The sequence below is a fragment of the Galeopterus variegatus genome, unplaced genomic scaffold (genome assembly GCF_000696425.1).
Source record: "Galeopterus variegatus unplaced genomic scaffold, G_variegatus-3.0.2 Scaffold98, whole genome shotgun sequence".
Classification (NCBI taxonomy): domain Eukaryota; kingdom Metazoa; phylum Chordata; class Mammalia; order Dermoptera; family Cynocephalidae; genus Galeopterus; species Galeopterus variegatus.
Window position 1 is genome coordinate 862,177 of NW_007726209.1, and position 21,809 is coordinate 883,985.

Here is a 21,809-nt window from a genome sequence, read left to right on the forward strand (position 1 = left end):
AGGGATGACCGCTGCGCTCACAGCGCTCACTGGCTGAGCGCAGTGCGGCCGGTCTCACAAAGGACAAAAAAAAAAAAGTTAATATCCTATGAAATAATTTCTTCAAAATTATTAAGAGACAATGATAGATAGCTACAGGTTACTCAAAGTAGACTAAACACCACTGGATAGCATACATATCAAATATGTTCAGTATCAACAGAGTTCAACTAGATACAAATTAAATTAATGAGTGATCACTTTTTACAATCAGATTGAATAGAGTAAAAGATGGAAAATGGGTGCTCTCAAACACTGTCAGCAGGAAGAAAAAATAGGCATATCATTTCTGAAGAGCAATTTAGGAATTACAGAGTATTTGTGGCTAAATAATCCTACTTCTAAAAAGTTAGATTCAAGTGATAAGCCAGAAAGCATACAAAGAGTATTCACAACAGCATTGTCTATAAAATTTAATCAATTAAGCAATCCCACCTCTGGGTATATATCTAAAAGAATTGAAAACAGGATGTGGAAGAGATATTTGCACTCCCATGTTCACCACAGCATTATTCATGAAAGCCAAGAGGGTAGTACCAACCTAAATCTCCATCAATAGATGAACAGATAAAGAAAATGTGGTATTATACACACAATGAATTCAGCCTTTAGAAAAGGAATTCCTATCATGCTATAACATGGATGAAATTTGAAGACATTATGCTAAGTGAAATAAGCTAGTAAAAAAGTCAAATGCTGCATGATTCTACTTAGACAAGTTATCTAATCAAACTCTTAGAAACAGAAAGCAAAATAGTGGTTGCCTGGGAAGGGGGAGGGAAAGGGGAGTTGTTCAGTGGATATAGAATTTCAGTTCTGCAGGATGTAAAAGTTCTAGAGATCCGTTGCACAACAAGACGCGTATTATTAACACTAACTGTACTGTACACTTAAAAATGGTTAAGACAGTAAATTTTGTTATGTGTTTTTATCACGGTAAAAAAGTTATTAATTGAAAATAATGTAATCAATCAGCAGGGAATTCATTATGTTAGAGCTATACAATTAAATACAGGTAGCCATCAAAAATGTTAATATTGATATTTATTCAGTCATACCCACAGCCTATTGTTGAGTTTTTTAAAAAAAGTTTATACAAAAGCAAATCAATATGATACCATTAAAACCTGTGTCTGTGCCTATAAGACAAAGATTATCTGTAAAGAGTGGTTATCTCTGCATAATAGGGCTGCAAACAACCTTTACTTGCTCTTTTATATTTCCTGTGTTTTTAAATACGATACATAATAGGTACATGCCAAAGGATGGCTTAAAAGAGGATGTGAATGCCATAATAGGTTCCAGAATCCTGGGATGTAACTTTATGTTTCTCCCTCACTGTGTGTCTGCCATATATTGGGAAATTAATAAATATTTGAATGGCCGGCCTGTGGCTCACTTGGGAGAGTGTGGTGCTGATAACACCAAGTTAAGGGTTAAGATCCCCTTACCGGTCATCTTTAAAAAATAATAATAATAAATAATTAATAAATAAATATTTGAGAAGCACAATGAGCGGTGGTTAAGAGTTCAGGAATCAGACAGACCTGAAAACGAATCCCAGTTCCAAAAATTGATAGGGGTCTCAAGCCTTAAAGTCTGATTTAACTTCACTGAGCCCCAATTTCTTCAACTATAAAACGTCAGGTAACAATACTTACACATTGTTGTAAGGAAAATGTAACTTAATACACATAACATCATTCCTGGATTAGATGAAACACTCAATAAAATAATGGCCATCATTACTTCTTATTGACTGGATATCCACTCGAAGAACTCATGACAAAAGCAAAACAAAACAACAAAACTAAGCCTTAGGGACTATATTGCTAAATTATCATTGAAAATTCTAACTGCATCAAAAAGTAAGAGACAATGCTTTGCCTGGTAGGTCCACAAAACAGAGAAAAATATGCTTATACTAATCCAAAAGTAGAACGGAAAGGGACCAAACTAACACCCAAAACATGACTAAGAAAGACTTGGCTGAATTTGAGGAGAGAATAAAAAAACGAGTAACAACAATAAAAAAGAATAACATTGCCATTAATTTCGCTTAGCCTCTCTCTTCCTTACTTTTGGACAAGGAGACCATCTTTTTTGGCACTGTTCTACCTCCAAAGTGTGGTATAGCGCCTAATACACTCCAAGTGCTCAATAAATATTTACAAGATGATTCATAAGAGAAAGTCTCAGTAAAACCAGGGCAAACAGAATTTATTTGAGAAAATCTCAGTCAAAATGATGAGGGAAAGAGTTTAAGAATAAGCGGTACCATGCTTAAGGAGGAAAGGCGTTTTCTGGTAACTACTGCATCTCTTTTATCCCTGAGAACCTCAAATGGAACGACCAACAGCATATGTACAAACTCGCATTCCGAAATGGGCATAAACCAGGGCCTAAAGTGTTAAGCTTATTAGGCTGTGGGCTCTTAAGTCTTCACGACGCCTTTATTCAGCGGTGTATTATAGCTAGCACCCTGTCGCCACTTGTTTGACGGATGCATTACTCAAAGAATGGTGATGGCACCATTCTTGACTATTCTTGACCTGAGCCCTTCTGTGGCTTTCCTCCTTCAAATCAGGCTTCACAAGTGTGTTTGTGGAAGTGGGAGTTAGCTCAGAACTTCCGCACCCATTCCTTGTAGTCAAACCAGCTAAAGGCAACAGAGGCACCCTCCACGAATATATAGGTGCAATTTAATAGTGAACAGGCCGAGAGACAAGAAAAATAAGACTCCGGGATTGAACACTAGGGATAGAGACTAGCATTAGGAGCTTGGGAATTACCCCCATTCCATTTTACCCATTCTTTCTTAAGAACAATTAAAGTCCGTTCAACTTCCTATCTTCCACGCAAGAAACTAGCGACTTGCCTGCCACGCCACGCCACTCCCAGACTGCCAACCTGGTGTATTCGCTGCAGAATCTCCAGCTCCCGCCACAGGTTTGGGATTATTCCTAGACTGCCAACCTGGTGTATTCGCTGCAGAATCTCCAGCTCCCGCCACAGGTTTGGGATTATGTCCGCCCCTAAGCGGAAGTGACGTTTAAAGGGACAATCCCAAGTAGGAGAGTTCAAATACCATCGATCTAAAACCCTTACGGTGTTCTAAGAAAATTCTTCTGACCACCCTTCTATACCTTCTCTCCTCTGTTAGGGTGGTGGAAAAGACTCACTACAGCCCTCCGACAACTCGTTTCCCGCCCCTACTCCAAACCATTCAAAACTTTGTCCCGTCTCATTGGCCAAGGAGACGGCATACCTCCCAGAAACTACAATTCCCCTCAGGCCTCGCAGGAAGTAAACGGAGGAAAGGGTACGGCTGGACGCAAAGCACCTTGGGAAATATAGTCGGCTACAGGATGGAAAGAGCAATCACCCCGCCCTACGCCACTGAGGCTGGAGAAACCAGGTGTTCGGCTTAGAACCCGTTACCGCTAGGGGGAGGAGCCAAGCCCTCAAGCAGCATGCCTTGCTTCTCCTCACATGGAGGATGAAAATTTTTCTTAACGTCTATAAAGCACTATGAATATTCTCTGAAGAAACATGGTTGTCTTTTAAATATCTCCAGGTCAGTGAAAACTCCCGGAACTCCCACACCTCAGGTTCCAACTCGTGGGAAAAGGTGGCTCTTTTACAAGTGGGCAAAATGGCTGTCCTTCTAGTTTTACCATTGGTTATCTTTTGCGTCCTTCAAGGGCGGTTACTTACCACGGATTGGTTCTTTTTCCCTTGAGGGTGGAGGAAGAGTTGGCACTGCTCTCCCGCGGGCCGGGTGGCGATCAGGGGGTGGAGAGAAGGCAGTTTTTTCAAGTATGATTGGGCGATTCTCATGTCACTCCGCGGATGTGCAGCCTATGATTAGTCGGCTGCCCCTCAGAGAGAACGAAGAGGCGGGGCTAGTGCGTGGTGGGAAGGGGCGGGATTCTGCCAGCCGCGGCTGCCTCTGGAGCCGGTGTCCGGGCTGGTGATGGGGTTAATTCCCTTTCGTAAGACTCTTGCACCCACCCAGCCCCGCCGTCTCACCGCCGCGCCGCGCTCCGACCGCCTCCTCCTCAGTAACCCCGGTAAGAGACGTCCTCCCCTCCCCCTTCCAGCTCCCCGGGAATAACGCGCCTCGCTCCCCTCCCCCGCCAGCCAACCGGTAACACTAACGGAGAAGGAGGCAAGCCGGGGAGAGATGTGGTGTGTGAGAAGGTGGCCTTACACGCCGAGCCGTCGGCACTCCAGCCAGAGCCCCGCCGACGTCCTGCTGCTGCCAGCCCGCCAGGAGGTCGGGTTCTGAGGGAGCCGGACTCCCCTGGCTCGCGGCTGCGGCTATGGCTGCAGCCACTTACCTTGTGCCCATCGCCCCCACCCGGGGGCCATGTGAAAAGCAAACCCCTCGAGGCCTAGCGGAGGAGGCAGGGGAAAGGTTCCCGAGTCTCTGCCATGGCTGCTGCTGCTGCTACAACTGCTCTTGCAGCCCCAGAGACTGGGGAACCAGCCACAGCAGGCCTGCCAGGAGCGGGTGCCGTGCGTGGTTCTCTGGGGTGGCTGGCGCTGGTGCCCCGGGCTCCCCAGCCCGCCCCACGCCCGCAGCCCCTGGCTTTGCACCGGGAGAATTTTCAAAAAGGAAATCACACACTCCGGCCAGTGGGTGAAATGTGGGTATATCTTGCCTGTGGTACCAGAAAATCACTATGGGCATTTGAAAAAGAAAGTTGAATGACTGTCAGTGCCAGTCTGATCCCAGGGATCAGATTTACACACGTTGTTAAGCTTGAGCCATAAGCTGCCCCCCAATCCCTGTGTGTTTGAAGTTTTTTGTTGGTTTTGTTGTTGTTGTTGTTTTCTCTTATTATTGTTGTTAGGTGTTGTTCTTTGAGCTCCCTTTTATAAAGAAACTTAAATTGTTGAGACTCATGCCCCATGTGTAAGTGTCCTGGGATAGCAAGTCAACTAAGTAAAAGGTGAAGGGGTGCTTTCCAAAATAGTAAATGATTCTTCTAATAAAATTTTCTGGAAAAAAAAATATATGTATATTATCTCCAAGGTTACAGTTTACCTAGGTAACTTTGAAGAAACCGTTCTGTTAGCTAAATGTCATTGATTACAAGAACTTTTGAGTAATGAAAAGATGGTTAAATTCAAACTGCAAGTCCACCCATTCACAATATTTGAAACCATCAGATCTATGAAATATTTAATAGGGTTCCAGTATAACTAGAGTAATTGGACAAGCCCCAGTTTTTAAAAATTTGGCATATCTGTCTACATTTTAGGGCATTCTGTTACAATTTCTTCATCAGATTGTTACTGAGTGCTAATCTTTTCAAATACACCTCTGCTTTTTTGCCTGGGAGAATGTCCTTAAATAATGGATTCTATAATCTGTAGTAGACATGTCTGTAATCAGAGATAAAATTCTAAGCCCATTTCTGTGGCTTACTTGTTATCAGAATAAAAGAATTCTGAGGAAATATCAGAGCTTTGACAAAGTGTTAGACCATTTCTTCAGGGTTTGGGAAGACCGTACTGGCTTAATGATCTTCCATATTCCAAAACTCATACACCTAGATACAGAATTGACATAGATCCATAGAATCAAGACCTGGAAGAAATTTGGATATGTGTTAAAATAGAAAATGAAGTATATGGCCTTGGAAGGTAAGTTCCCTCAGCTCCTGACAGAGTACCCATAGCATACATTGCCCAGTATAGTATTTTCTAAAACCTGTTGGTTACTTAAAAAATTATACTGTTGATGCTTTCAGATCTAATATGCTTTATATACAGAAAGGGCTGATGAAAATATAGGAGGCTTATATATTCTCTTACCAACCAAGGGACTCCTCTATTATCCTCAGTTCAGTTTCCTTTTCTATAAAATAAGGATGATAATGCTTAATTTATAGCGTTGTGAGGGTTAGAGATAAAGTATGTATATTCCCTAACATCGTGCTTGACACATAGTTTGTGCAATTAAATATTAACTATTGTTATTTTCATGCATATTTAGAGAGTTTGTTGTTCATATGGGTGTTGTTGCAGCCTTAGAACATGTTCTGTTACTGAGGAGTACTGTGGGAGTATTTATGTAGTGACTTAAATAAGTGCATTTTATAACAAGCCAAAAGGTACACAGGAAATTGGTCATCAGATACAGAAGAGTTCTTTATCTCATGGAAGATTTTTTTGTCTTTAAATTAAAATGCAAATGTTTATGGAATATATTTCAATTGGATTATCTGAAGTAAAAGTATCCATATTGTGGTAGTAAACTATTGTAATATCTTTTAAATTTTATTTAGCTGATATGTTTCAAGATTTAGTTTATATAATAGCTGTCCATATTCATTGTGCTACCAGGGGACAGGCAAGTGACAGTTGAACTCATAAGTTAAGATTAAGGAAGTCATTTGAATTCATTATGGCATACATTGACTAGTTTTGTTGTTTTTCTTTTTAATTCTCTTTATTTATCAATACTTAAGGGTTTCTTTTCTGTGAAACATGCCAGACACACTATTCCTTTCTCTTCCCAGGTACTTTGGAAAATATACTGGGTCTTTACACATAATGGTATCTTTGGAGTTTGCATAGTTAAACAAATTTAAGACTAGCATGAAAAATAGTTTTATTATGCAATCTTTCTGATGGTAATACCTTGCCAGGTTTCAAAGCAGCTGCACCTTATGATAAATAATGAGCTGAGGTAAATAATGTTATGGCAGGCCTCCCAAGTTTATGAACCCAATACAATTGGATGCTCCTTCAAGGAGGCTTTAATATGGTGGCAGCGATAGAAAATTTTATAAAATTGAAATAAGCTTTTTCAAATTTCATGCAGAAGACATGCATTGCCTTATTAATGGTTTCCATGATCCATTGTAAATATGTTGGGCAGCCCCTGTGTCAGAGAGGTGTGGTTACAAATGGCAATGAAATTTTCAAATAGCTCTTGCAGCACCAAACCATAGAATCAGTACTCTGTCTTTTTAGTCACACTTTCATATTAAGGGTAATAATTTCTTACTTATAACTTAAGATAACCAAACTGAGATGGCTGTTGTAAAGAGAAGGGATGTATTAGTTTTTTCTCAGTATAACAGTAAACTCTTAAAAAATAAAAAACAAACATTAACTCATCTTCCACCTAATCCCTGGGATTCCAGTAATATTTACTAATAATAGATGTGCAAAGAATCAAATCTTATAATTAAACAAAATTTTATCAAGTTAACTTTGCTTCCCAAATAAGGAAGTGTTATGTAATTAAACAAATTTGCTTCTACCTGATAAGACGTTCACATGCGCATGATGTGTATCATTTCCAGAATTAAATTTCATTTGGCTAAGGATTGAAATAAGAGATCAGTTATTAAATCCTGGCTCAAAGCTAGGTCTCTACCTTATTTTCCAACAATTCCCTTTTTTATTTTCAGATTTTATCCTTCAGTATTTTGCTTCTTTTTACCTGTTCTTAGTCTCCACACATACCTATTAACCTAAATTTTTTTCCTTTGAGTTTTGAAAGCCTACACTTTATAATATTTCTTGTTCTCTCTTTGCCTTGTGAATTGTAGATATGTAACTTTTTTCTTAATCTCTACCTGTAAGCTCACTTCTCTAGGCAAGTTTTAAGGTTTTTTTGAGCCTTCTTATTTCATAAATACTAAACACATAGCATATTTAAATGATAGCTCATATGGTTGCTCGACTAATGTTTTCATCTACAACTCCCTATAACTACTTCCTCTCCAAAAGAAATTAAGTAGAGAAAATAATTACATTTGTTTTTATTCTTGACCCTTCTTGAAAGGCAATAATTTGCTATTGTCTGATTTAAGGATTTAAAGCACAAACAGTCCCTGATTTACAGGGCTTTTGACTTATAATTTTTCACCTTTACAATGGTGTAAGAGCAGTACACATTCGGTAGAAACTGAACTTCAAATTTTGAATTTTGATCTTTCCTGGACTAGTGCTATGGGTACAATTAATCTCTGGCAATGCTGGGCAGCGGTGCCAGTGAGCCCTGTACTGGTTATATAGTGTTTGCCTTCATTAGTTTCAAGTGAGTGAGACAAATGAAATATAATGTCAAATAGAAATTATTGAAATGAATAGAAAAGCATGTTGAGAGGTTAGAGAATGACAGAATGGGGTACAGGATTTATTTTAGACAGTGTAGTCAGAGAAGAAATCTCTTGACATTTGAGCAAACACCTGAAGGAAGTGAGGGAACAAGCCATGAGATATATGAGGGAAGAACATTCTGGGTGAAAGAAACAAAGTACAAAGGCCATGAAATGAGGGCATACTTGGATGAAGATGGAAGTATACTTGTGCATGGTTCTTCTGAAGATAGTTAGGATTTAAAGAAAAAAGTAAATGAAGAACACTGAATGAGGTGTGGCTCTGGGGCTGTCAGCTAGGTGTATTTATTAGCTAAGTGAATCACTCCCACAGTAGAGCCTCTTCATCCCAAATGTACTGGATTTTAGGGGACACTTGTGAAATCTAAACCCAAATCTTTTTTGCGGGGTGGGGGGCAACTGGCTGGTGTGGGGATCCAAGCCCTTGACCTAAACCCAAATCTTTAAGGTCTACATATCAAGGATTTCCTACCTTTTCAGTGCTAAACGAAAAGATGCCATAGTTTTTCTTAAACAGAATTACCTGCATTTAGATAGACTGATAAATCTTTGTGTTGGAATGTGAGAAGTTATCTGGTCCAACCTCGCTGGTTCTCTAGGATCGTTCTGGTTGCAGTCACCTGGGCATCTTTTCCTAAAGTCTCTTTTTCCCTTCCTTTCTCTTCTTCTAGGGAATATAAAAATGGGGGAAAGGGAGATACCCGGCTTGTGCCTTTTGAGCAAGCTCCTGTGGTTGTTTGACATGACACAGAAATCAGGCATATAATCACTTAGCCTTTGCTTGAACTATTCTATTGACAGGAGTGCATTCCTAAGGGACTTTTTGCCTCTACATTGTATTTCTTTATTTCAGGGTCTTCAGATTACCAGATAATTTCCTTCCCTTCCTTCCCTTCTTCCCTACCTTCCCTTCCTTCCTCCCCCCTTCCTTCCTTTTTTCTTTTCTTTTTTTCTTCCTTCCTTCCTCTTTTTCTTTTTCTTTTCTTCTCTTTTCCTTTCTTATGGAGGGACTGAGGGCATAGGCCAGGAAGAGGAAATCCAACTGGTCCTAGATACAAGTGAGATGTTATCATAAAGGTGCATCAATATCAATAGCACCTGTCCACTCTTCCTTCCCACCTCCCCCCACAACTAGTGATTTGAAAGTGAGGTATGGATAGGGATAGGAGACTTTCCCTGCCTAGGCCCAAGACCCTCTTCCTTGGTCCAGTTGTCCTGAAAAGGGGGAAAGAGTGGAAGAATAACCCTATAGATGTCCTCAGTGTGTACTTATCTCCCCTTTATACTCCCCCTGGCATTTTAGCACCCTCCTTAGGCTTACCAGGTTGTATTGTATTGTTGCTGACTGCAAAGCTAAGTTCAGACTTCAAAGTACATTAGATCTTGTAACAGAACCAGGCAACCAAACCATAACGTGTCTTTGTGATCTGAGGTTTTGTCTTACTCAGGGTGGTATGACAGGAAAGAAATGTTTTGAATGACATTTTTAAAAGCTATTTTTACACTACGATAAAAATCAAGTTGATTTGAGAAAAATGATGCTCAGATTTAAGTGTTTTTACTCGGGTAATTTTGCCAACTTATGTATCTTTTGAAGTCAAACACATTTCATGTTTATTGTTCAAAAAGCTTGACAGATTGTAAACATTTTTGGTGTGGGGGATGGAGGGGTTAGGGGACTGGGATAAAAAACTAGCCAGTTCAGAAATTACTACATTTCTAAAATTAACTTTTTGAAAACTTTGCATTTTTTAAATAGCTTTTTTTAAAAATCAAAGCGATGTGTACACATAAAAGTCAAACGGTACAGTGCGTCTGTAATTGATTATCATTCCCTTATCTACTGTTTTATTATCAGGATTTATGAGTCACTTGAAGAGAATGTTGCACCAAAAATCAGATGAATTCTTTTTTATGCCTCCATCAGTTTATCAGAATCATGTCACATTGTTATTTGTTACTCATTAGAAGCATGATTTTCCTATGATTTTTTTCACTTTTCCTGGCATGTCTAATTGTCTTAATTTTTTTCTGGTTGACAAACAATAATGTACCGTCGTCATATCTTCAAAGTTATCCAGTCTTTGTTTCATGGAGTCCTCTTTCCCTCAGAGATTTTCTCTTGGATTCTTAATGTTCTGCTCAAACTCCTCATCCCTTCACTGCCTCCTAGCTTGGATCAGCTGTTTGCTAGATCCCATGGATCCTTCCTCTTCCTTGGTTTTAACACTCATTTGGCTGGATAATTGTCTGAGATATTTTCCCAAGAAAGGTTGATTAGGATGTAAACCGTTTGAAACCTCATATACCTGAAGTCTTTATTGTGATATCAAACTTGGTTGATAGTATAGAATGCTGGGTTGAAACTCATTCTCCCTTTGTATTTATTTAGACACATCTCTGATGTCTTCTAATGTCTGAATTGCTGTTGAGAGATATGCTGTGTCTGATTTTTTCATTGTATTTTGAAATTTTTCAAACACAAATTTGATAGATTGCTCAGTTCTGTGATTATTAACATTTTGCTCTATTTGCTTTATCCTGTATCTCTCCACCATATCGGTTCATCTTATTTTTTGATGCATTTCAAAGTAAGTTGCAGTTATCAGTATAATTCACCCCTAAACACTTTGGCATGCATGTCATTAACTAGAGTTCAATATGTAGTTACTTTTTTAAAGGTAGATATGAATACAGATATATGCACAAATCATAAATGTACCACTTGATGAGTTTTTAACAAATCATATACATCTCTATAACTCATACATCCACCAAGATATGGAACACTTACCATCACCCCAGGAAGTTCTCTCATTCTCTTTTCCACTCAGCACCCACCCCTATAAGTTTTGAAACTGGAGACAGCTGATAGTTACACAACATTGTGAATACACCAAATACAGTTGATTGTACCTTTAAGAAGGTCTATTATGTGTTACATGATTTTTACTTCAATTTAAAAAAAGATTACTCTGACATTAGCTTTACATATGAATCACCCTTTTTTTTTTTTCTTTTTTGTCTTTTTTCGTGTCTGGCAACGGACCGCAACCCTCAGTGTCGCGCCCGTACCGGACTGGGACCGGCAACGGGATCGCAACCCTCGGTGCCGCGCCCGCCCCTCGCTCAGCCAGTGAGCGGGAACCGGTCTGTATGTGGGATGCGAACCCCCGGCAGGAGCACCGCTGCACTCCCAAGTGGTGCACTGTAGCAGTGTGCCACCAGGCCGGCCCATGAATCACCCTTGATCCAGAGAGGCATGACTTTTTCAATTACGAATAGATATTTTTTTTTTATCAAGGTTATCACTTTTGCTTCTCATAGCTTTTGGAGTGGCAGTTTATATTTGTAAGACCTAAGTTTGAAATATTATATTCATAATCTGGAAGGTCTTTACCAGATCTAAAGTCCATATGATAAATTAAGAATGAAATTTTCTGGTTGTCATTCTACATCACACAAAAGATTTTATCATGGTGTATTATCCAATGTACACATTCCACTGCTTTTAGTAAGTGTTGATTGTCTTTTTAATGAATGCTGATTTTGAAATTTAATTAAAGCTAGAAAAGAATAAAGTGTGTTTTTAGTCTAGTATTCAAGCTATATTTGTGGTATATGAAAATTACTTTATGGCTTTTCTTAGAGAAATACATTACAGCTGCTATACAACATTTTTGCTGCATTTTCCTTACTACTGAAATGGAGAACCCAGTGATAAAAATAGGTGACAGTTTCGAGAATTGACTTAAATGTTAAATGTAGCTTGTATCTACTTGTACTTTATTAGTATCCAACACCAATACTTTAATTTTAGAAAGGACTTACTCATCTCATTTTTTTTCTTGGTTTATGTGGCATTTGCGAAAATGCTTATAGAAATGCTGGTACTGAGATAAGGGATAATTTATATTCTTGTTTGTGAAAGTCACACTAAGATCACAGAAATGTCTACTAATTAAATTGTTTCTGTCTTTAAAGACACACCTCTTCCCACTACTTAGTGGGCATTCATTTGAGTCAAAATTTCAATAGTATTAAAAACTGCAGTTTCTACTTCCTTTCTTTTTTCTCTTCTTCCTACTTGTCCTCCTCTTTCTTCTCATATTTGGACAGATTTACTTGAAGATAGGACAGGATGAATGAGGTTATGAAAAAGGAGTAACAAGAGTCTCAATAAATGGTCTGTCTAATTAAATATATGAAGTCTCAAGGATTACGTGAGATTTACACCTTCCTTCTAAATCCACAGTAGTGAAAGTTGGTGGTCAAGTAACCATTGATTGAATTTTGTTTACATATCCTGTTATAGAATCTGAATATAAGCATTTTTGTCTTGCTCTTATTTTTTGCACAACTCTTCACCTGGCATCCTGAGATACTACATTATTTATTCAACGTTAACATAGTTAATTGTTGCTTTGCCCCCCACGGATTTGTCACCCCCCTTTCCCTGGGTGATGGAGCCACAAAGGATTACTTAATGCCCATCTCTTCTGAGCAGTGAGAAGCCCTGAAGTGGTTAATCTCCCCCAGAACTCTCAAGTGAGAGGCATTCCTTCCTTGGGAAACTAACCCCGAATTGGGGTTCTCTTCCTGCATTTATTCTCCAGACGAAGAAGTTACAGGAAGAGACATAGGTGGGGTTTTTGCTAAGTACTGTTTAACAAGTTTAACAATAGAAGCTGGTAACATTCAGTAAAAAGAAGTTAGATGACATTCCCTTAGATAATTAAGTGATCCACCAACAAAAGCTTGATCTAGCAAACATTCTTTCTCCCTCCAGCAGCTTCCTAGTAACTTTACATGTCAATCAGTAACCAGTCTGTCTTTGAGCCAGCAACCTTGCTGTGTTACAAATCTTTATCTTGCACCAGAGACTTTATAGCCTGAGGAAAATTTCTTGTCCTTTGCAAGGTCAATATTTGAAACTTCAAGGCTTTGGAAAACCAGGCCCTGTAAAGTACATTTGCTTTATGAATCCTCTACAGTTAATGGTCTACCCAGGACATTAACATGGGTCTCCAAATTCCAAATCCAACTTTATACTATACCAATTATGAGTCATTTCAGGCGATCAGTCAGTTCAATGTGCCTTTCTTTAGCCCCAGATTTTTTTTTCCCCTGATTCTCAAGAAAAATGGCTTTATTCACATTCATGGCCTAATGAAAATTGTGTAACTCTTTAATTTTTCTTTATTTTTGGTCCCCAAGATTTTTAAAACTAAACATTTGCCCATTTATGCACTGTATGCATGTGTGCATTGTATGTACTGTATTGGTCACCTACAACAACTATCTAGACTTTCGTTCTGCATTTGTAGAGCTCTTGATTTCTTGTTTTGATTTTTTTTTTGACTTTTTTTATTCAAAATATTAACATTTGTATGTATTTGGAGGGGATGGTATGTTGTTTCAATACATGCATATACTGCACAATTATTCACTTAGGGTAGAAAGCATAGCAAAAAAGTATGCTTGTCTAGCCCCAGAATTTAATGGAGGCAAGGTTATTGGGGAATATTTCAAAATAGTTTGTCAAGCATACTACAGTTAGACTCCGTATTTTGTTCTTCTGCACTTTGTAATTTTGGTCTTAGAATTGCCAGTTGCTTATGATTAGTTACTTATGTACTTAGGAGACCTTCCCTATTGACTCACACTTTTATCTACTTAGTTCACTGAGGTTAGAAAAAAAAATATCCACCCTTACTGGTGGACAAATGACTATAGCATGTAGTCCAAATTTTCGAGTTCCTTTATTGCCAGGTAGCTGAGGGAATCTCTAACTTACTTACTGATCACAGTTTACTTCTGGGCACAGAATAGTGATTTCCTGCCCATCTATCAATCATTAAAATTTTTATCTAGCCAACGTGATGGCACTAGGTTAGTAGGAGATTCAAGCAGACTGACTGGTCTCTTTTCCATCATAGAAGATCAGAAACAAAAATTAGAAGTGGGAGAGGCTGTTCAAATGTAGGTGCACTAAGCCAGAACTGACAGCTGAAATCGAAGGAAATGGAACTATAAAAAGCATTTATCAAGTAGTTTAAAAGCACAACTTCCCACAGATATGTATAATCAATTGTTTCTATAAAAAAGTAAAAGCACAAATATTTGGGGCCTTTTAGCTTTTGGTTTTTTTGTTTTTTTAATTTAATTTTATTAATATTATTTTTTTACATTCTATGATGTCGCAGAGCAGTTGGGAGGGGGAGGGAGAGGGAGGGAAAAAGGGGAAGGAAAAGAAGGAAGGAGGAGGGGTGGGATTGAGGCCACTGGCACCCCCCTTATTCCCACAGGGGAGGGGGAGTGCTTCCAGGGGAGGGGGGGTGCTTCCAGCAGTAGCTTGGTCATTGCTGGACTGGGTGCACATGTCAGGGGGATGTGGCAAAAGCCCTCGCCTCCCACCACCCCAGCTTGGGAACCCAGGGCCCTCCTTGCTGCAGCTTGGTGGTCTTTGCTGGGCTGGGCTGCTTGCCTCACTAGGCTGGTTCCATGTCAGGGGGGCGTGGCCGGGGCCCTTGATGGGGCCATTTAGTATAGGGGTAAATTGTTCATGTACCTACTGTAAAAAAAAAACCACGGTTATTATATTGCAGCCTTGTATTATGTTTTTAAAACAACAATGGAAGGGCCGGCCCGGTGGCGCACTGCTACAGTGCGCCGCTTGGGAAGTGCGGTGGCGCTCCCGCGGAGGGTTCGGATCCCACATACAGACCGGCCGCTCACCGGCTGAGCGAGGTGCAGGCGCAGCACCGAGGGTTGCGATCCCGTTGCCAGTCCCGGTCGCGGTACGGGCGCAACACTGAGGGTTGCAATCCGTTGCCGGTCAGGAAAAAAGACAAAAAGGAAAAAAAAAAAACAATGGAAAAAAAAGTGCAACAGTCATGAAGAAAATTTACTCATTCTTTTATTACGCCAAGTTATTAAGTTATTACCAAATAATGGAGTATGGGTTAAAAATTAAATCACATCAAATTTTTGCATGCGAGCACTGATGTTTGTTCTAACTCCCCTTAGCCAAATTATGTGTAATTTTTAGTTTTGTCCTTTTGCATGGTGAGGTTCCAGGAAAACCTCTTCAAATCGCATTCCTAGAGTGATTGCTCTTTGAGCTGAGGTCGGGGGAGGTATCTGTCTTCTTCTGTAGCTTTTCAAGTTATTTGAGTGATTTGTCAAAGATAATCGTTAAACTGATTTGAAAATGTTTTTCATTAATCTGATTCATCAAGCTTTGGATTTTGTTTCACTCGGTGTTATGTTGAATGCAAATGTTTATTTTCATATGAAAATGTGGCTTGTTTGTAGGTGCTAGTATTTATAACTATACTGAACCTGAGCTGCTCAGAGTATGCTAGTTTTAAAATTGAAAACTTTGCGTAAATTGCCCATGATATCTGAAAACAATTTCAGGTTATTTAGTAAAGAGATTTTTTTGTCTGTGTCTACTATGCAAGGGATTTATTTTACTTTCAGCATTGTGAGATGTTCATAGTAAGAAAATATACACTAATTATGAATGCATACTTACAACTCTTTTAACTTGATGGCTTGATATAATCCAAAATTTAAATTCTTCACACTATAGATTAAGTCAACCAGTCATAGCTCCAGATTTTTATATATTAGTAGATTAAGAGTGACAGTCTGGTTGCTAGCATTAGCTACTTTTTCATGGCAAAAATGCTGTATTTATTTAGATTGTGTATAAGAGTGTCTTTAAAGAATGTTAGAGATACGGGCCATTAAAAAACCCAGGTCATCGCTTGACAGTACGGTTGAAGTTAGCCTTTGTGGCTGTAATGACTTGAAAAAGTAGTTTTTAAAAATAAGTAATTTCTTGCTAATTTTGTAAACCAAGATATATTTTTTAAATAAGTTTCGTGAAGTAGAACATTTTAATAGTAGTTTGTTGTTAACATTGCTCGACACCATTTTATGAATAGTTTTATTGGTTACCTAGATTATTTTTCTTCATATTTGAAATAGCCTTTCTGAGCTAAAGTTTAGCCAAACTAGATCAAATTCAGTATATTTCATACTGTAATGAAGTACAAATACTTGGTTCCTTTTTTGCAAAGTGAGATTTGTCCTTTTTAGGATTACAATAAATATGTTATGGCAAAAGCCAAACAGCAGTGATTTGTATAAATTTTTAATAGATTTGGATTAGCAATATTGTTTCCAAATCATCACCATGAAAGGAGTAGGCAGGAATTGAGATATGTAGCAATTGCAGAAATTAGGGATTGAGGAACATCAAAGTATGGCTTATTATGTTCCCGAAGGTAGTGAGGAGTTGGCCTTGGCTTCCATGAGCAGACATGTGAACAGGGGTCAGTCGGATGCCCTTGATCAAGCACTGCTGTAAGTTTCTATAAGAAGATTTCCGGCCGGCCCGGTGGCGCACGGGAGAGTGCGCCGCTTGGGAGCGCAGCAGCGCTCCCGCTGAGGGTTCGGATCCCATGTGGAGACCGGTTCCTGCTCACTGGCTGAGCGCAGGGCGGGCGCAGCACCGAGGGTTGCGATCCCATTGCCGGTCAGTAAAAAAGACAAAAAAAAAAAAAAGAAGATTTCAAAATATAATGTAGGTTTTTCTTTCTAAGAGTTTGTATATTACCCAACTTACATAAATCCTGTTGAAATTTGGCCGATAATGATTTTCTTCGGCTGGTTTTTAAAACAGCTTTATTAAGATAAAATTCACATATCATAAAATTCACCCATTTAAAGTGTACAGCTGAATGGATTTTATTATATTCACAGTTATGTCATCATCATCATAACCTAATTTTAGGACAGTATCATCACTCTAAAAAGCAACCCCATACCCATTAACAGTCCCTCTATGTTCTTCTATTTATTCAACCCTAGGCAACAACTAATCTACTTTGTTTCTCTATAGATTTCCCTATCCTCGGCATTTCATATACATGGACTAATACAGTATGTGGTTTTCTTTCACTTAGTGTGAAAGAAAAGACTCATCCGTGTTGTAGCATGAATACAACAAGATTCATCCACATTGTAGCATAAATCGTTCATTTTTATGGCTAAATAATATGCCATGGTAAGGCTATATCTCATTTTCTTTACCCATTCTTCAGTTGATGGATTTTGGGGTAGTTTTTCTTTATTGGTTGTTATGAATATCTGCTGTAAATATTCTTGGATGCCCCATTTTCATTTCTCTTGGGTATATACCTAAGAGTGGAATTGCTGCATCATATGGTAACTGTTTAACTGTTTGAGGCACTGCCAAACTGTTTTCCAAAGTAATGTCTGACAGTTTGAAATCTTCATATACTCACCAATGCTTGTTATTGTCTGTCTTTTTGATTATGGCTGTCCTAGTGGGTGTATAGTGACATCTCACGGTTTTGATTTGCATTTCTGTGGTGACTGATAATATTGAGTACCTTTTCATGTGCTTGCTGTTGGCCGGTGTTGACTTTATGTAGACTTTGGTATCTAGATGTTGTTTGATTAACTCTGATTCCCTGTGTAGTTATTCAGTATTTGGACTCTATATTCCATATAAAATACAGATATGTATATGAGCACATTAAAGACTTACCTCTAAGCCATGTTGGAGAATTGGAGAGGTACAGATTCATCAGTGTTTCCCAAATTTACCTGATAAATAGAGTAGTCACCAATTTGCATGGGACAGTCCCAGTTTATTTATGCCTGTTGTCCTGGCATAATTTTGTGTCCTCTTTCACTTTGAAATGTACCCTAATTTGGACAATACATTTTTTGGCTGCCCTACTGACAAATGACTTAGGCTACTTATTTAAACACCCACTTACTACCTACTAAATCAGAATCTCCAAGAAAAGTGTCTAGATATATGTTTTTAGCTGTTTCAAGACCAAACATATTTGTAGTATACCGTTCTAGCATAATGCTGGTGTTGCTCTGTAACCGAAAACCTATCGTCATTGTTTCAGTGGGACAGTGAGTTCCAAATTAAAATTGGGGAAGAATACCCTCAGCTGATAGCCTAGCATCATCCATCTCCTTAATATGATGATAGAGGAAGAGTATTTTTTAACAGCCATGTTGGACATGCGGAGTAAAGTGGAATAATTTCCTGGTTGTAGGGTAGTCTCAGGATGGAGACAATGAGCAAAGAGGCAATGAGCAAAGCTGAACTCAGTACTATTTCCCTTTGAGTCTGAAAAGTGTAGAGGAGGGATTCATGAAGATGTTCTTCATATGTGAAAACAAAGAACAGGAATTAATGGGGAGGAGGAGAGAGGTGGAAGAAGCACTTTCAGATTCTGAGACTATGTTAGAAGGAAGATAGAATACAATGTTTTTTTATTTGGGTGTCAGTGGGATTTGATAATTCTTAACTTGTAAGATACCTGTTTTTGTATAGGGCTGTCAGATGCCTGTCCAGGTTTTAAGATACATTTTTTCGCTAACTGTATAACTTTGTCTTTCAGATGAAAAAGAACACTTAACTCAGTACAAAGTAAGTCCTAAATGCACTAATTATTTATGGAGAAACTTGTACTGAGCCCTTCACACTTTCTCATTTTTTCGATGACCTTTTAGCACCAAGGGCACACAGTTAAGAGACAGTTTAAGAAATGACTGAAACGGTAGGGATTTATCTCTGTCCTGGTATACCTATTGGCTCATGATATCTCTATTAGCCAGAAACTCAAACCAACTCTTGTGTGCTGCAGTACTAGGCAATACTGTCAAATATAATTACCCACACCATAATACTTCATCCAAAAACTTTCTGGATGGGGAAGAACTTTTTTTTAAGCTCTTAGGTATAATTGACATACAATAAAATACTTTTATTTAAAGTGTGCATTTTGAAGAGACACTTTTTTTCTTAATATAGCATGGCAAATATAATATTAATTTGTCTTCTAAGCATGTAGCAACTGGATAGAGAAATGGAATGGCCTGTTAATTTAACTTAAGGAAAAATGTCATTAATTATCCACAGAAAGATGATTTACATTGGATTATTATTAAGACTTGTTCATATTTATGGAGCAGGTACTCTTTTCTCCCAAACTCTACAAGAGATAGTAACTTATCATGTGTACCTACTCGTATTTAACTGAGAGAATGAGAGCAAATAGTTGCATGCCACATGAATGACATGGAATAATATATGCTTGAAAATTCCAAAAGAATGAGGAATGGCTGGATTCGAGGGTTAGGGAAAGTTGTGAGGAAGAAAGTAGACTATGAAATAGATGAAAAAGGTAGAAGAAAGAGCGAATTGGAGTTTAAACTGGAGCTTAGAGAATAGGTGTGATTCATCAGACAGAAATGGGTGGAAGGACGTTCTAGATAGAGGAGTACAAGTGATGAAAGGTAAGTGGTCAAACTTTGCTGCAGTCTAGGATGGATGAGAGGAAATAACTGTGGAAAGTTAGGTTTGGGCAAGATTATAGAGGATCTTAAGTGCCAAACTAAAGGATTTTGAATTCTGTCCTTTGTGTCAAGGGGACCTGATGAAGGGTTTTTTGGAGCAAGGCAGTGTTGATACAGATTTCATTACCTTATTTGATTAACATCATTAATAAGACTGCATTTTCTTCTTCTTCTTTTTTTTTTTTAAAAAGAATGACCGGTAAGGGGATCTTAACCCTTGGCTTGGTGTTGTCAGCACCACGCTCAGCCAGTGAGTGAGCCGGCCATCCCTATATAGGATCCGAACCCATGGCTTTGGTGTTATCAGCATGGTACGCTCCCGAGTGAGCCACAGGCCAGCCCAAGACTGCATTTTTCTTGAAGCACTTATAATGTGACTTCTTCCTCTTTATCCTATTAATCTTTTTTCCTTTCATACCTCAGTTGTGGTTATCAGGAAATTGATTTTTAAATTGTTTTTTTATGTTGAACCTGTTGCTTCCTTATTTTTCTTAGTATTTCAAATCTCTTAGTAATTCCAAATCTTGAAGAGAGAGAGACATTATCGTTACTACTGAATAATTAAAGTAATGGCTTAATTTGGACAATGTTATGATTTTTCAAGTAAAATAAATCCTGGGCAATCCTGAGTCCTAAAAGATTCGAAGATATTGGGCCCACCTTATATGTTATAGTTCAATATTATATTGTCCCATTACTCTCTCGAACTTTATTTAAAAATGTACATTTAGAGAAGCAAAGCAAATTCAGCTTAAGAATATTATTTTTTATTTTTAGAATGTCATAAAGGATCCCTAGAGATTAAAATGTAGATTGAGGGCCGGTCCCATGGCTCACTCAGGAGAGTGCGGCGCTGGTAGCGCCGAGGCCGCGGGTTCGGATCCTATATAGGGATGGCCTGTGCGGTCACTGGCTGAACGTGGTGCAGACAACACTGTGCCAGGGGTTGCAATCCCCTTACTGGTCAAAAAAAAAAAATGTAGATTGAGGGGAGAAAAAAAGATCCCAAGAGTATTTTTCTACTCTCAACTCACTGTTTATTAATTTAACTCAGGAATACAATTAAAAATTGTTGTTAAAATATAAAAAAGTATCCATAAACTGTTTATCTTAAAACCTAATTCATAACCTTAAGTGATTGAAATACACTATTTTTAATGGTTGTGGGAATTTATTAAAGCAGTTCTCTTTCACAGTGGTAGGTCATTTCAGTCTATTCCAGATTGTATGTACTTTTAACATTTTTAGGCCTTTAAGTTAATTTTGTTTTTCCGTTTTCTGTTATTATTTACCACTTTTTTATTTCCTGGAAATGAAAATTCAGTTCAATGTGACATTGCATAAATTATTTTCACTTAATTTCCTATGGAAGAAGATGAAAAGCATGTAAGGCTCTCTGATATGTTTCTACTATACTGTTTATTTGTTCAGTCAGCCATTCTTTGAAAATAACAGTAAATACCTGCCACGTGCCAAGCCCTGTCTTTGCAAATACAAAAATCAATGATCTGAACTCTTGTCCCAGAGGAGTTCAGTCTAATAAGAGAGGCTATGTAATATGTCATAAAAGTTAAGTTAAAGATTGTATGGTGAGGTACACACAGGGTGCAATGGGAGCACATAATGAAGAATGAAAAAACACAACTTCCTGCTTTAAATTCTTCACCATATCTGTCTATTTATTTGTTTTTGGCAGTTGGCCTGTATGGAGATCTGAACCCCTGACCTTGGTGTTATAACACCTTACTTCACTGTTTCTTAACCCATAGGGTCAGGCCTACTCAAAAAACTCAGCATTCCTAAAACCCTTATGAAGTTTCCCACTTCCAAGCATTTGCTCATATTCCTTCCAAATGAAATAACCGCTTATCAGTCTTTCCTTCCCCTGTTACGTGTCACTTGTTTCTATAACCAGTTCTTAAATGCCAGTTTCTTTTTAAAACTTTGTCAGCATGACAATAATACTTTGTATACCATTGTATATACCATGTTTATAGATTTGGATGTAATTAGATATCATTACATATATAATTGGAGTATTTGATAGTTCTAAGAGAAGCAAAAATGTAGAGATCAGACTTAGAACTGTCAAAACTCCAATTATTTAGTAACAGATTTAGAAAAAGAGACTTCTTTTCATAAATGCAGACACATTCCACTTCAGGCTAATAACTTTGTCAAACCTTTCACTTAAATAAAATT

At 38.3% G+C, this 21,809-nt stretch overlaps 2 protein-coding genes across 7 annotated transcripts in view; one reads left to right on the plus strand and one right to left on the minus strand.

Moving 5' to 3' along the window:
- Positions 1 to 1,745, minus strand: part of ZRANB3 (zinc finger, RAN-binding domain containing 3) — a 250,551-nt gene extending 248,806 nt beyond the window's left edge. Inside the window, exon 1 of the mRNA XM_008583513.1 lies at positions 1,701 to 1,745. Coding sequence (XP_008581735.1) covers positions 1,701 to 1,735 — 35 coding nt within the window. The 5' untranslated portion in view covers positions 1,736 to 1,745. The remainder of the gene's footprint in view (positions 1 to 1,700) is intronic.
- A 2,195-nt stretch (positions 1,746 to 3,940) lies between these two features.
- The window catches only part of R3HDM1 (R3H domain containing 1), a 199,996-nt gene continuing 182,127 nt past the window's right edge, over positions 3,941 to 21,809 (plus strand). For 2 of the 6 annotated variants that reach the window (XM_008583559.1, XM_008583573.1), the window contains exon 1: positions 3,962 to 4,112. The gene's annotated coding sequence lies outside the window, so the exon portion shown is untranslated. Of the gene's footprint in view, positions 4,113 to 21,809 lie in introns of all 6 variants that reach the window. The other 4 variants (XM_008583548.1, XM_008583529.1, XM_008583523.1 and 1 more) reach the window with 4 other exon arrangements.